The 13,672-nt window shown below is 34.8% G+C and overlaps 1 protein-coding gene and 1 pseudogene across 1 annotated transcript; both read right to left on the minus strand.

Annotated features, from left to right (window-relative positions):
- Positions 1 to 2,771: 2,771 nt before the first annotated feature.
- On the minus strand, positions 2,772 to 3,803 carry LOC108721291 (uncharacterized; annotated as a pseudogene).
- A 5,389-nt stretch (positions 3,804 to 9,192) lies between these two features.
- LOC108721292 (uncharacterized) lies at positions 9,193 to 10,089 on the minus strand. Its single transcript, XM_018445768.1, has one exon. The coding sequence runs from the start codon at positions 10,087 to 10,089 to the stop codon at positions 9,193 to 9,195; it is 897 nt and encodes a 298-aa protein (XP_018301270.1).
- Positions 10,090 to 13,672: the final 3,583 nt, after the last annotated feature.

Raw genomic sequence — 13,672 nt, forward strand, 5'->3', positions numbered from 1 at the left:
TACGCGATGAGCACGGCAGCACGACTAACAGTTCTTTTTAGAGAAGTGGGGCGAGCTCGGAGGAGCTCGGGGTTTGTCGTAAGTAGTCGTTGCGGACGTGTGATTGGCGGTCGCGAATTGCTACGAGCGGGCTCGTTTGAAAAATAAGGAGAAGTAAAATTAAAAAAAATTAAATGTTCTTAGTCTGACAATTTTTCGTTATCTCGTTGAGTCGATTCTCTCTATACATTCGAAAACTCCACGATTATAGCACTCTTTTAATTGTTTCAAAGTGTCCGTTTTGTTCTGCAATTGTCTTTTAAGTTTATACATTTTTTTTGCAACTTTTCGATGAATTTCGTACATTCGACTCTTGCGCGGCGTCATTTCCTTTGAAAATACACTTGCCTCTGACAAAAAACCAAATTTTCTTTTTTTTGGTGTTTGTGCTGTTGGTACAATTGAAATATTATTATCTATTGTCTTATTATTATCTGTATCATCGATCATATTATCGTGTATACAATATAACAGATCACTGTTTTCTCTCTATTGTCTGATTTTGAACAAATATGGGAATTAACATTTTCAATATTTGCAATATTTTTGCATAAACTTTTCGTTACGTTAGTGTCAGTGGTAGCATTTTCACAGACTATTATGTCATTATGAACAGAGTTATTGTTTCTGTCAATCACATTAATTAATGTGGACATTGCACGCGAAGCTTTACAAACAAGAGATGATTCAACAGAATTCAATGGTTGCAAATAATTCGTATTTTCTGAACTGTTTTCAAAAGGAGCTGAAACCTGTATTGGATTAAAGTTCGATTCAACTTCTAAGCGCGACGGAACCGCGAAAGGATTCAAAGCATGTCTAATAAAATTGACGAAATCTGTTTGTCGAAAATGGTCTTCACACACGAATTTATTACGACAATTTTGTGTAACATCATGTCATAAATATTTTTTCATTTTGTTGAAATACCCTGGCGGAAAAAATTCTACAAGCAATTATGTGGTTTTATTACTAATTTACTCATTTCTAAAACGAAATAAGAAATACTACAAAATACTAAACAATACTACGAAAATAGTAAATGCCGTAGTAAGACGTAATTTCTCATCAAAAAGTACAACTTTTGAGAATATATAATGAACTTCTACAACCGAGATGTAATTTATAGTTAATTCTCATTAAAATTGGAACTCGTAAAATATTGTAATAACATATAGTTTCGCGTGAGAAATTACTTCAAATTTTCAAAATATATAATGAACTTCTATAACCGAGGCGTAATTAATCGTACCTTGGCATTAAAATTATAATTTTTTTACAATCAATTATAATTTTCAATGGTTGTTTGAAATATACATAAGACGACATTGTGACACAATAATGTGTTGTAATTTGTTATAAATATAACATTTAATGTAATTAAATGTTACATATATGACAAATGTATCTATAACATTTAACGTAATTCTACGTATTGCTTAATCAGTATATTAACTACCAAAGTAGATTATTGTAAAAGTTTGTAGCATTAAAACTAATTTCGATTAAAATTACAACTTTTAATGATAAATTATTGCAACAATCAATATTATACCTTACAAATGAAACATCGCTATAATTATTTGAAATATGTCAGATTATTTGAAATATGTCTCGTATAATGTGTTAATAATCAGTCTGTAGGTTTAAAAACAACTCGCGAAATGAAAAACACAATTTTTCATAATATACATTAACTTTATTTGTATTACAAAAATTTGTAACAGATATTATTAACAAAATTGAGAAGAAAATAATATCGATATTAATCGCTAAGACATCCTTTCGGTATGTCACTAATATAGTATTTATCATTCAACTTCATCATGATACAGTGATTTCGAATAAACGCAGGTGAACAATTCTTCAATGAATTGCCGTTGATGAAACATTCTCTGATATGAGTTACGCTTACATCATTGGTTGAAAGATACGGTTGAGATGATACATTAATTTTTCGAAAAAACACAACAACTTTTTTAATTACTCGATCATTTTCAATGACCTCATAAGAACATATATTTGTAATTATACCTTTTGTGTCGTCTTGAGTAACGATGATAGAATCATTGGACTTGTTTGCTCGCGTGTAAATTTCATTTGTGAAACGAAGTCCGTGGCAAAACATTTTATTGAATACTTTGCAAGCACTTATAGCAGTTCCAAAACAATTTTTTTCTTCTAAAGTTAAAGTATAATCTTTACCTATCCCAAGTAATACACAATCGTCAATTTTACAAACATATTTCAATTTATTTTGAAAATGATCTGCACAAAAGCCTATGAACCTATTACCATTTGGAAACTTTTCAAAGTGTGTGGGCAGTTGTTTATAAAAGAAATACCTCCTTGCAATCTGTACAGCTATAAGATATGGACTAGTCTTCATCTGAAGTATTAATCTATTTTGATTTTCAAAAGGGAATGTATTATGAGTCCACAAAGGTCTGCAGTTTTTTATGCTCGTACTTAAATATAAGAGCAAGTGCACATGGAACGTCATAGATGATTTTCCAAAATATTTTTGAAATCGAACCACAAATTTAATTAGCAATTTATGAGCATAATTAAGATCTTCTATTGTTACGGATTTTTCTAAGAATATATGAATAGCAGTTATTAATAGTGCCACATGCCGCAAATATTTAATAGGAAGTAATCCCCGCAGGCATGTTAACATATACCACATTAGCCAGGAACGCCATTCCGAAGCTTTCCAACACTTTCGTTCTTCAAGTGTTCTTGGTGATTGTGTGATACATGTTGGTGGTTGAATAGAAGTTAGACGTTGATTTATTACAGCTAACTGATTTGGCGAACCAACATAATATTCTTCCCCTTCGTGACGTTAATATAATCTCTGTATATTGCCGAGTAACTCCTAATAAAACAGAGTGCATATAATCAGGCACCATTCCATCTATCAAGTCAAATTTTTCTAAATTTATAAGTACTGACGAACCTTTGATTCTCTTATTTATGATTGGATGAATTTCATCATTTAACGCATTTTGCATTCCATATCTTACAGATGTATCTGTGCGATTTGGAGGTACACATGTTGACATAGTATATCGACGATATCCATCAACGCCTTCGGTAGGATGTTCGCAAAAGTTGCATCCGTAAAAGCCATTAAAACGAATCATATTCAAAATACAAGGTCAGGCAACAGAATCTACACAGCAACATATAGGGTAGACTTTACTGGTAATAATTTCGTTGTTCAGATTCCATTGCACACCGTTTCGCGCCAAAGAGTTTGCTTCATTAACGAATGGTTGTAAAAATGTGTTCATATTGGGTTCTTTATTGTGTACCCATAATCCGATTAGAAGCATATGTTTTGTTCGTATTTCTGGCGGCAACTCATGTATCATAGCATATACAGGCCAAATAGATGTTTTGCTTGATTTTGCTGCTTGACACCCATCCGTATTGAAAGTATATGACAAATTCCATCTAGAATCTAACGGATTACCTGGAGCCGAATATTTTTTGTACATATCGCCATCATAAATATCTTCCAATGTATCATTGTTTTCTTTTTGTCGAGAGAAACGGTAATCTAAATGTTTCGAAATATTTGGATTATTTAATAACGTTTGTAGCTGATATTTAAAATTTAAAGTAACAAAAAATGACAATATTACAACATGATCAATATCTTTCTCACAGGTACGGCATATTACTTTGTTAATTTTGATTGTTCACCCATGTATCTTTGACAACTTGGACAAAATAAGTGGAATTTAATAGTGTCTTCAGCTAATGGAAAATATTTAAATAAACTATACTTTGAACTCGGTAAAACATTATTACTGTACAACTTATTTATCATAGTTATGATATCAAGTATCGCAATCCAAGTCATACAGTGTTTTTGACCTATAAGTATGGCTCATCATTAGTGCTTTTCCTTTTGTTGTTGCTGAACATGGATACAACGTTTCACTCAGAAATCGATCGTATTGATTGTCCAACATCTGCAGTAATAAAACAGTTGTTTTTAGATGAATTGAATTAATAGAAAAGGTAATATTTAAGTTTCTCAAATATATAGTTTATTCGATTTCATAAATGTTATAACATATTATACTTCCTCGTCTCTCTCTCTCTCTCTCTCTCTCTCTCTCTCTCTCTCTCTCTCTCATTTCCGTCTTCTTCAGAAATGAGATTTTCTTGAAATAACATATCTTGGTTGAGCAAATCCGCATCATCATCAAATGGTTCATCATAATGTTGCTCCTGAAACATAAAGAATTATTACATATAAGAAGTAGATTTGTTGAGCATGGGGACACAACATTTTATTCAGAAAATGATCGTATTGATTGACCAATATCTGTAGTCACATAATGAAACAATTGTAATGAGCTGAGTTAATAGAAAAGTGATATTTAAGTTTTTATCTAAAACATATATAGTTTATTCGATTTCATAAATGTTATAACATACTTCCTCGACATTTCCATCTTCTTCAGAAATGAGATTTTCTTGAAATAACGCATCTTGATTGAACAATTCTTCATCATCATCAAATGATTCATCGAAATGTTCCTTCTGAAATATAAAGAATTATATATTTACATATAAGAAGTAGATTTTAGGTGTATTCTGTTTCACGCATGATGTATAATTTATCCTTGTTGTTCACTGAATGTTAAACAAAGATAAATTATTACGCATTACGCACATTATGCGTGAAACAGAATACACCCTTTAATGTATCGGCATCTTATATTTTTTACTCACAGGAGATGAATGCAGATTTTGTTTACATCGTCCTATATCATAAGCATTGCCTTCAAATAGCAAGTCTGCATTTTCAACATCAATTCTCAGTTCTTCAAACGATATATTTTGTTCCAACTGATTTAATACTGTCGGTCTTTGCAGTTCTAATGTTTCAATTGTTGAGAGAAAGTGACTGATCTCCTGTAATACATTTAAAAACGTAACGTGGGGAATAAATGTGTGTGTGTGCGTGTGCGTGTGCGTGTGCGTGTGCGTGTGCGTGTGCGTGTGCGTGTGCGTGTGCGTGTGTGTGTAACATACTCTGGTGGAAATAAATCACTGAAATCGCTGAATTCTTTATTAATTGATCCACTTTCAGTATAATTCTATTGAAAGTGAGTCAATTAATAGAGATTTTAGCGATTTCAGTAATTTTACAGCAATTTATTTCCACAAGGTGTACTTAAAATATATATTATAGTATAAATAAGATATAAAACATACTATATAAATAAGGCATAATTACGATTATAAAATGATGTGTTCATATTAATGGAAAAATAATCATTATATTATATTATAATAAAAAGATTTTATTTTATAAATATTATGCATATATATTTGTAATGTTAGAAGAAATGCATATATAAATAATATTGCAAGACGTGGCATAATTAATACATTATTGACATAAGTAATACTAATACCGAAACATGAATGATATAAAAATTAAATAAGGTAAAGTAAATTTCAAAAATATATGATATTGAACGAAAAAAATTTTGAATCCAATTTTTGAGGTTCGTGTTTAGTAACTGTCTCATTGTGTGGAAGATACTGAAGAATACAATTTGTTGTGTCCTTTAAATATACTTTTATTCTTTCAAAGATCTCAAGTGTTTGGCTTACAAATATACGTTATGATTAGTTGTCGAATAAACTAAAAGTCCTTAAATATGTGTAACACTCGAAAGCTGTCTTTCTCGCGTCGTGCTCAACCGTACATCCAACAACGCGATTCTGCGTCACGCGGCCATTGTGCTCACCGACAACGGCGCCCCAGCAGGGACGATCAACGTGCGTGGGGCCCCAAGCACCCCAACACTCCTCTCCCACTAAACGGAATGCTTTCCATAGGGGCGGAAACCAGCTAACTTCCGATAATCCGGGCGAGCGTGTCCCGCAAAACGACTGGAGCGCCGAACTACCGGTTCTTCTTGGGCCTGGGCTGGAGGGTCCACATTACTGGAGAAATTAGCCCCCTCGAACGAAAGTTGAAACGGAGGGGGATCTGCTGTCGGATTTCGCACCATTGGTAGCAGGTCCTCGGCACTACCATCAGTCCTCTCGGAGGGGGAAACTGTCCGATTCCAGGTTTGATTAAAGTGCCGCTTGATAAGGCCAATATCAACGCGGACATGAGCAATCGTAAATCCAATGATGTTGACTATCTTCCCCGAAACTCGGCGACCGTCCGAGAGTTGAACCAACACCTGCTGTCCCGGAACGAAACGGCGAGCTCTTGCACCGTGATGGGTATCAAATTGCTTCTTCATTTTGCTCTGTTGATGAGACAAAATTGACTTAGGCTTTTCTGTAAGGGTGAAAATGTCCAAAGGAGTTCTAAACTTGCGTCCAAAGAATATTTCAGTTGGAGACCTATGGTCAGGAGTTGCTTCGCACGGCGTATAGTTATACGTGTACAAGAATTGGTTCATCTTTGTCTCCTTTTGCGACGGAGCCTGCAGCTCCAAGGAACGCTTCAAAGTATTTACCATTTGTTCCGCTAATCCATTTGACTGAGGATGTCCTGGGGGACTACGTAAATATATGATATTAAATTCTGTACAGAGTTGAGCGAACTCATTTGCCGTAAATTGAGTGCCATTGTCAGATATAATCACTTTGGGTGGACCATATCTGAAAAATAATCGGCGTAGATATTTACAGGAAGCAGTTGCGGTAATCGTTGAAAACCACTCGGCGTCTACGAATCTAGAATAATTATCAACGATGATTAGTAGCCAATGTCCTTGGATTGGGCCAGCAAAATCCATGTAGATTCAGTCCCACGACGATTATGATTCTGGCTACGGATGAAGTGGTTCCTTAATAGGATTCGGTGTAGTCTCTGCGCAATGTTTGCAGCTCTTGATAAACTTCTCGATATCAGCCTGCATGGCCGGCCAATAGAAATAACGTCGGGCCAACTGTACCATACGACGAATACCCGGGTGTGCCACATGCAATTGTCGGAGCACATCCGGTCGAAGACTATGCGGTATAACGATCTTGTCATCGAATACGAGCATCTTGTCCACAACAGATAAGTAGTCGCGACGGTGATAATACGGAAGTCACTGTCTTTAGTGTCAGAACTTAGCCAACCAGTCTGTAAGCGATCTCAGCTAGAATTTCATCTTTGTATGTAGCCCGTTGCAGCTCCTCCCGAGCTGTTTTAGGCAGGAAACGACCTGATTCTAGAATTAACTGTTGTAATTCCGTTTCTATTTCCTGTAACGAAGCGACGACTTCCTCCAATTCCGGATCAGTAGAACCTGCTTTGGCTTCTTGAATAAGTCTGGACAAGGCGTCTGCTTGACTAAAATGCTCAGATTTGACATATTCTATATCGAAATCATAGCCAATGAGGCGGAGTGCCCATCGCTTTAAGCGATTTGCAGTGCGAATATCCAATCCTTTTGTCTTAGACGAGCGGAACAGAATCAGAAGAGGCCGATGATCTGTTTGGAGTGTAAAATGTCGACCATATAAAAACTTCCTAAAACGCTCAACGACAGTAACCAATGCCAATGTTTCTTTTTCTATTTGACTATAGCCTTGTTGCGTTTTAGTCAAAGCTTTTGACATGTGAAAAACGGCTTTTACTTGTCCATCTGGGTAGCGTTGAAGTAGAACACCGCCGATACCTGTTGAGTTTGCATCAGCAGCGACAATTAACGACTGTTGAGGGTCAAAATGTGCAAGTATAAATGGACCAGTTAACACTTCCTTAATCTTAAGAAAAGCTTTCTTGCAAGCAGAATTCCAGACAAAAGGAGCGTCCTTTTTTAGTAAGAGTTTCTAAAGGAGCCTTTGTATAATAAATTTGGAACGAACTTTCCGTAATAATTTATTTTACCAAGCCGAAAATCGCTCTAACTTCCTTTGTACTATTTGGTTCTCTCATAGAACATATTGGTTTGACACGTGCTGGATCTGGTTCAATATCTCTTCAAGAAATAATAAAGTCTAAATACTTTACAGAAGGCATGTGAAACTTACATTTTCTAATGCCTAGTCTGAATCCCCAGTCTTGAAGACGATTCAAAACTGCGTTGAGACGCCAGTCGTGCTCTTCACGATTACGGCCACAGATGAGGATATCATCAAGATAAACCACAACACCTGGGATAGGATTCAGCAAGAGCTTGCTCTAGTGTGCGTTGGAAAATTGCTGGGGCTGATTTCAACCAAAAACCAGCCTATTGAACATGAACAACCCTCGATGTGTATTGATAGTAGTCAAAGGTTTGCTTTCTTCGTCCAATTTTAATTGAAAATATGCATCCGACAGATCCAGTTGTGTGAAAACGGTATTTCCCTGAAGCTTAGTTAAAATATCCTCTATATCTGAAATAGTCATCCGCATCCAAAGCTTCGTTCAATCCTGTGGAATAATCAGCGCAAATACGTATTTTCCCGTTAGGTTTCCTTGCAATGACAATGGGGGCTGCCCATTTTGATACATCGACGGGTGTTAAGATCCCGTTTTCTACGAGTCGATCAAGCTCGAAGCTGAGCTGTTTCTCCAGTGCTAGCGGCACTGAACGGTGTGGAGCGTGAGTTGGATGAGCATTCGGTTTAAGGCGTAGCTTAACGTTTGACTTAGTACATTCTCTTAATTTATCACTGAAGAGATTTGGATATTTATTAAGCAACGACGTATCCTTGATTTCATTTATCATGCAGTCGGCACCTGTGACTCCCTTTGAGTTCGTCAATAACTTGTGCACTAATGAGCACTGTATTAGGGCGATTTAAAATGATGACAGAAGCCTTGGTAGAATTTCCGTTGTACATAAATGTCGCCTGAAAAGTTCCCTCTGTCTTAATTCTATGACCTGAGACGCTTACGCAAGAAGATTTGTACGGTTGCAACGTAGGGCGTCCTAATTTCGTCCATATTTTTGTTCCAATTGTTGTTACATCAGCGCCAGTATCAATTGCATTTTTAGCTTTTTCCCGTTAAGCAAAATTTCGATGTATTTTCGATGCTTGAGAGAAGCTCCTGAAACATTTTTCAAATGAATCGATTCAATTTTCTTCTTACCTTTAGAGAGACAGACTTTTGCTATATGGCCAGTCTTTTTGCAGATCCTACAGTCTGCTTCCTTAAACGGACAGTCTTCTCTCTTATGTGTCATAAGGCCACAGCCGCGACATTGTGAAGATGTCAATTTCTTCATCGGCGGCTTGCTTGGCTTTCTTGTTTGTGCCTTTGGTTCCAGACCATTTTTGTACGGTATTAACCTCGTTGCTATGTTGGTCCTCGACGCGTCTTACATCCGCAGTACGTTCTACATGGGCGTAACAAATTTCTCTGATATCACTATAAGTGCAATTTTCTTTCTCCGCTGTAATTTTAAACAAGAGAGCACGTTCAGTATGATAGGCATGATCGTTGAGTGCCATTGCAGTAAGCAAAATTTTGAGTTGGTCTATATTGAAATTGTTAATTTCAAAAGCATCTCCCAGAATGCTTATTCGATCGAGAATATCGATTACCGCCATAGGCGGCGTTGCCCGAAAATTTAGGGCTTCGAAACGGCATTGAAAAAGCGACTTATTATCATGAAATTGTTTTTTTAGTTGCTTGACAAGGTCAGAGAAACTCAAATCGTATGGCTTCGTAGGCGACAAACGGCTTAATAAACGTTGGTATTCGTCATCACTCAGAGCGTTAAGGAGTAACTGCTTTCGTTCCTCCTCGATTAGACCTTTCGCACCCTCCGTAAAGGTGCCCTCGTGGTATTCGTACCACAACGTAAAGGTTTTGCCCTTTTCTGGCTCGTGAATGAATTTGCCCAAACGCTCGGCAAGGTTTGAGAATTGAGAAGATTTAGCCAGAGGGGCGGAAATAACGCTATATGAAGCCATCGATTGCGAAGATGTAGAAGCGAGGTTACCTTGCGTTTGCTGCAAAATTGTTACCATATGTTTCTGCGAATCAGCTAACTGTTGCATAAGAATCTGCTGGCTCTGAGCAAGCTGTTGTTGACTTTGAGTTAATGCATTTAAGAGTTGTTCCATCTTGAGATCGTGCACGTGGTTCGCCTAATCTCAAACTTGAGTATCGTGTTTGCAGCGCCAATTGTTGTGTCCTTTGAATATACCTTTATTCTTTCAAAGATCTCAAGTGTTTGGCTTACAAATATACGTTATGATTAGTTGTCGAATAAACTAAAAGTCCTTAAATATGTGTAACACTCGGAAGCTGTCTTTCTCGCGTCGTGCTCAACCATACATCCAACAACGCGATTCTGCGTCGCGCGCCCGTTGTGCGCACACACCGACAACGGCGCCCCAGCAGGTGCGACTAACGTGCGTGAGGCCCCAAGCGCCCCAACACAATTATTACCCAGAGAAAAATAATAATGTAATTGACGTCGATTTGACTTTATATATATTCATTTATATTATCATTTTTCACTGGGTAAATAGGCAAGAATCAAACTTGAATTTCGAAAATTTGATTCAAATCTTATTTTGTTCAAAATTATATTATGTTCGAAATTGTACCATTTTACTCTATATTAAACACATATAACACTTTGGAAATGCTTAACTGTAATTTTAAACTAATGAGATCATAACATAAGACTAATAGTACTATGATAAATAAATAAAATTATCATGTCATGAGAAAGTTTGATTCACACTAGAGTTGCAACGAATATTAGGCAACTATTCAGTGTTTTACCTGTTCGATGAATTTTTATATTATTGGGTCGAACACTCAATATTGAAGTCTATTATTCGGCCTAACACCGAATAGTTTCGATCATAAAAATACTAAAAATAAAGGAAGTTAATTAATATTAATATTAATTAGTTTCATTTTAATTTACAGAATAATTGTCCAATATTCATTACAACTCTAATTCATACCTTAGGTATGTATTTAAAAATATCATAATACAATATACACTGTGCCGTCGAAAAGTTTCCGGACATGAAACTTAAAATTGCATAATATTCAGGTCACCGTAATTCGATAAAAAAATCATTGCAGACAAAAAAATAAAACAGCATTTTAAAGCTTGAAACTTATACTTTAGCATGCTTTTTATTTTTTGTCTGCAATGATTTTTTATCGAATTACGGTGACCTGAATATTATACAATTTTAAGTTTCATGTCCGGAAACTTTTCGACGGCAGTGTATATGTATATATCTCACTGTAACAAAAAACTAGTATTAATAATCACAAATGAAATGAAATATTAGAAAAGTCACGAATAAATAATCATTATTAATTAATTATTTTTCTTTTGTTGGTACTGTAAGAATATTTGGAGACACGGTAGTGTCTCGGCGCTAAGCCAAGCGCAGCGACACTGCCGTTCCTCCTTTACACGAACCGGCGAGTTGCGGGGGTTTAAGATTATCGGATCTCAATAACGGCTAAACTGATCAAGTTCTATATACGCTCAATCGATAGCTACCGTTCGGACGTATAATTAAGTGCTTTTATTTTTTTTCTACGTGCCCTACAAGCGGAGATATCGCGACGCAAAGTTCCGAACTGCCACTTTTCAGATTCAGATACGTCGTTATTATTATCATTAACGTCGTCGACCACATTCCGCGCATTCCATTTGGTGTCCTTCTGACATTCTTTATGCAAGGAGCGCTAATGATGACAGATCGGCGAGCGCTGTGATCTGCACTATACCACAGTATAACCATCCCTAGTAGCGACACTGAGTGCCGGCACCTTTGATGTAGTAGGTTCCAGGTCACGTGGTATACCGCCATATTGTTAAATGTACCGGCGCTGCGATTAAAACGTATGCATGGAAACAAGTACTTTCTCATCCCTTTTCATGTTTTTTCATTACTTCTTATTTTTTTTATTTTGTAATATACATGCAATATCGGGTGTTAGATTATTTGTGTCCTCATATGTACGTATATAATCAAAAAAATATTTTCTGTGTAATTCGAATTATGATCCACAGAATTGTATGAAAGTAAAGAAAATAAAAAGGAATAATAAATTATTTTTAATCGTGATCTGTTATCATATGCTCTTTGTTAACCTGTCTTCTTTTTATTATAAAATAAAATAATAAAAAAATTTTTTTGTACACATTTTTGAATTTTTTGTAATTTATTGTGTAAATATAATTGTAAAACGTACAAATCTTATATATTTTTAAGTAAAAAGATTCATTAAATAAAAAGATTCACAAATGAAAAAATTTCTTATGTCTATTCCAAGTATTTGTGTAGATATTTTGCAGTTTTTACTAAAGATGAATATTAATATTTTAAGGTCATTCAGGGGAAAACGCTACAGTTAAGCGTTTATTCTTGAATAACTTCTTAATGTTATTGAATTAACTTACGACAAAATATTATTTCCATTCTAGAAATATTTTTTTTATTTATACAAATTAACAAATTAAACTTTTAATGTTCTGTATTAGTGGAAAAAATTGATATGTCATATCTTGCGAAAGTGGCATTTTTTTCCCTTGTACCACCTTCCCTCAAATTATTTTAATATTATTAAACTTAATAATATAAAAATATTATTAAGTATTCATTTTTTAATTAATTGTTTTTTATGGATGTCCTTCTGTAGAATGTACTCTAGACGTGAATTTCAACTGAAACAAACAAAAATATCATATACATATAATCATATACAGGGTGTCTGGTAACGACCGCAAAATATTTCGTGCGTGGGTAGAACAGACTACACTGAGTCGAAAAGTCCTGTACCATTTTGCGGTGATGAAATTCTATGCATATGTTTTATGCATAACCAATGAAACGTCAGCACGAACTCCCGCCGAAATGATTAACTAACCCATGGTATAAGAATATAAGGTATTTCATTGCGCATAATGGCGGAAAAGTACTAGAACAACCAATCAAAAATTTGCCCAAAATTTAGCGCTAAATTCAAATGCAGTTTGTAAAAATAACATACACAATTGTAAAAACAAGACTAAATTTGAAAAAATACAAAAACTCGTAAATGAATAAAATGGAGTATGAAATAAAATAAATGTTAATGCCAATAATATTAATAAATCTAATAATGTTAATAAATGTAATTTAGATACTTAATATCTGCTAAAATTTGTTATTTATTATAACATGCTATTATAAATAAATAAACACATTTTCAAAAATATATTATTTTATTAGATTTCTATTAACATTTTCTTTGTTACATATTTTACGCATTTTATTATTTTTTTGTCTTAATAAATTATTTTCTACGATTTCGCTATTTCTAATTCGTAGTCTAATATATGTTCTGGTACGAACAAGACACGCAATGACTTCTTTTGGAAACATATCATTGATTTTATTACAAATAATAATAGTCAATTTATCAAAAATTTTCCATTCGTTGCTAAAAGAATTGCCATGAAATTTTTCAAATTCGTGGTCCATAATTTTAGCTACATTTAAAAATTCTGTCGATGGATACATGCAATTGCCTTTTGATAATTTGTAGGTCCAGTCATTAATTGGATTGGGTAAGCTTTTAGTAGGAAGTCCTAAATTTTGGAATTGGTTTCGGAATTTATGTGCAACATATCCGGCTATATATATGAGTGCATTTGACTTTATTATCTCTTGGGAAGTAAAT

The sequence above is a fragment of the Mycetomoellerius zeteki genome, unplaced genomic scaffold (genome assembly GCF_001594055.1).
Source record: "Mycetomoellerius zeteki isolate Tzet28-1 unplaced genomic scaffold, Tzet1.0 scaffold1663, whole genome shotgun sequence".
In the NCBI taxonomy this organism is placed as follows: domain Eukaryota; kingdom Metazoa; phylum Arthropoda; class Insecta; order Hymenoptera; family Formicidae; genus Mycetomoellerius; species Mycetomoellerius zeteki.

Bases quoted from the DNA above. Each gene is read 5' to 3' on its own strand.
- LOC108721292 (XM_018445768.1), bottom strand. From the start codon at position 10,089: ATGGAACAACTCTTAAATGCATTAACTCAAAGTCAACAACAGCTTGCT.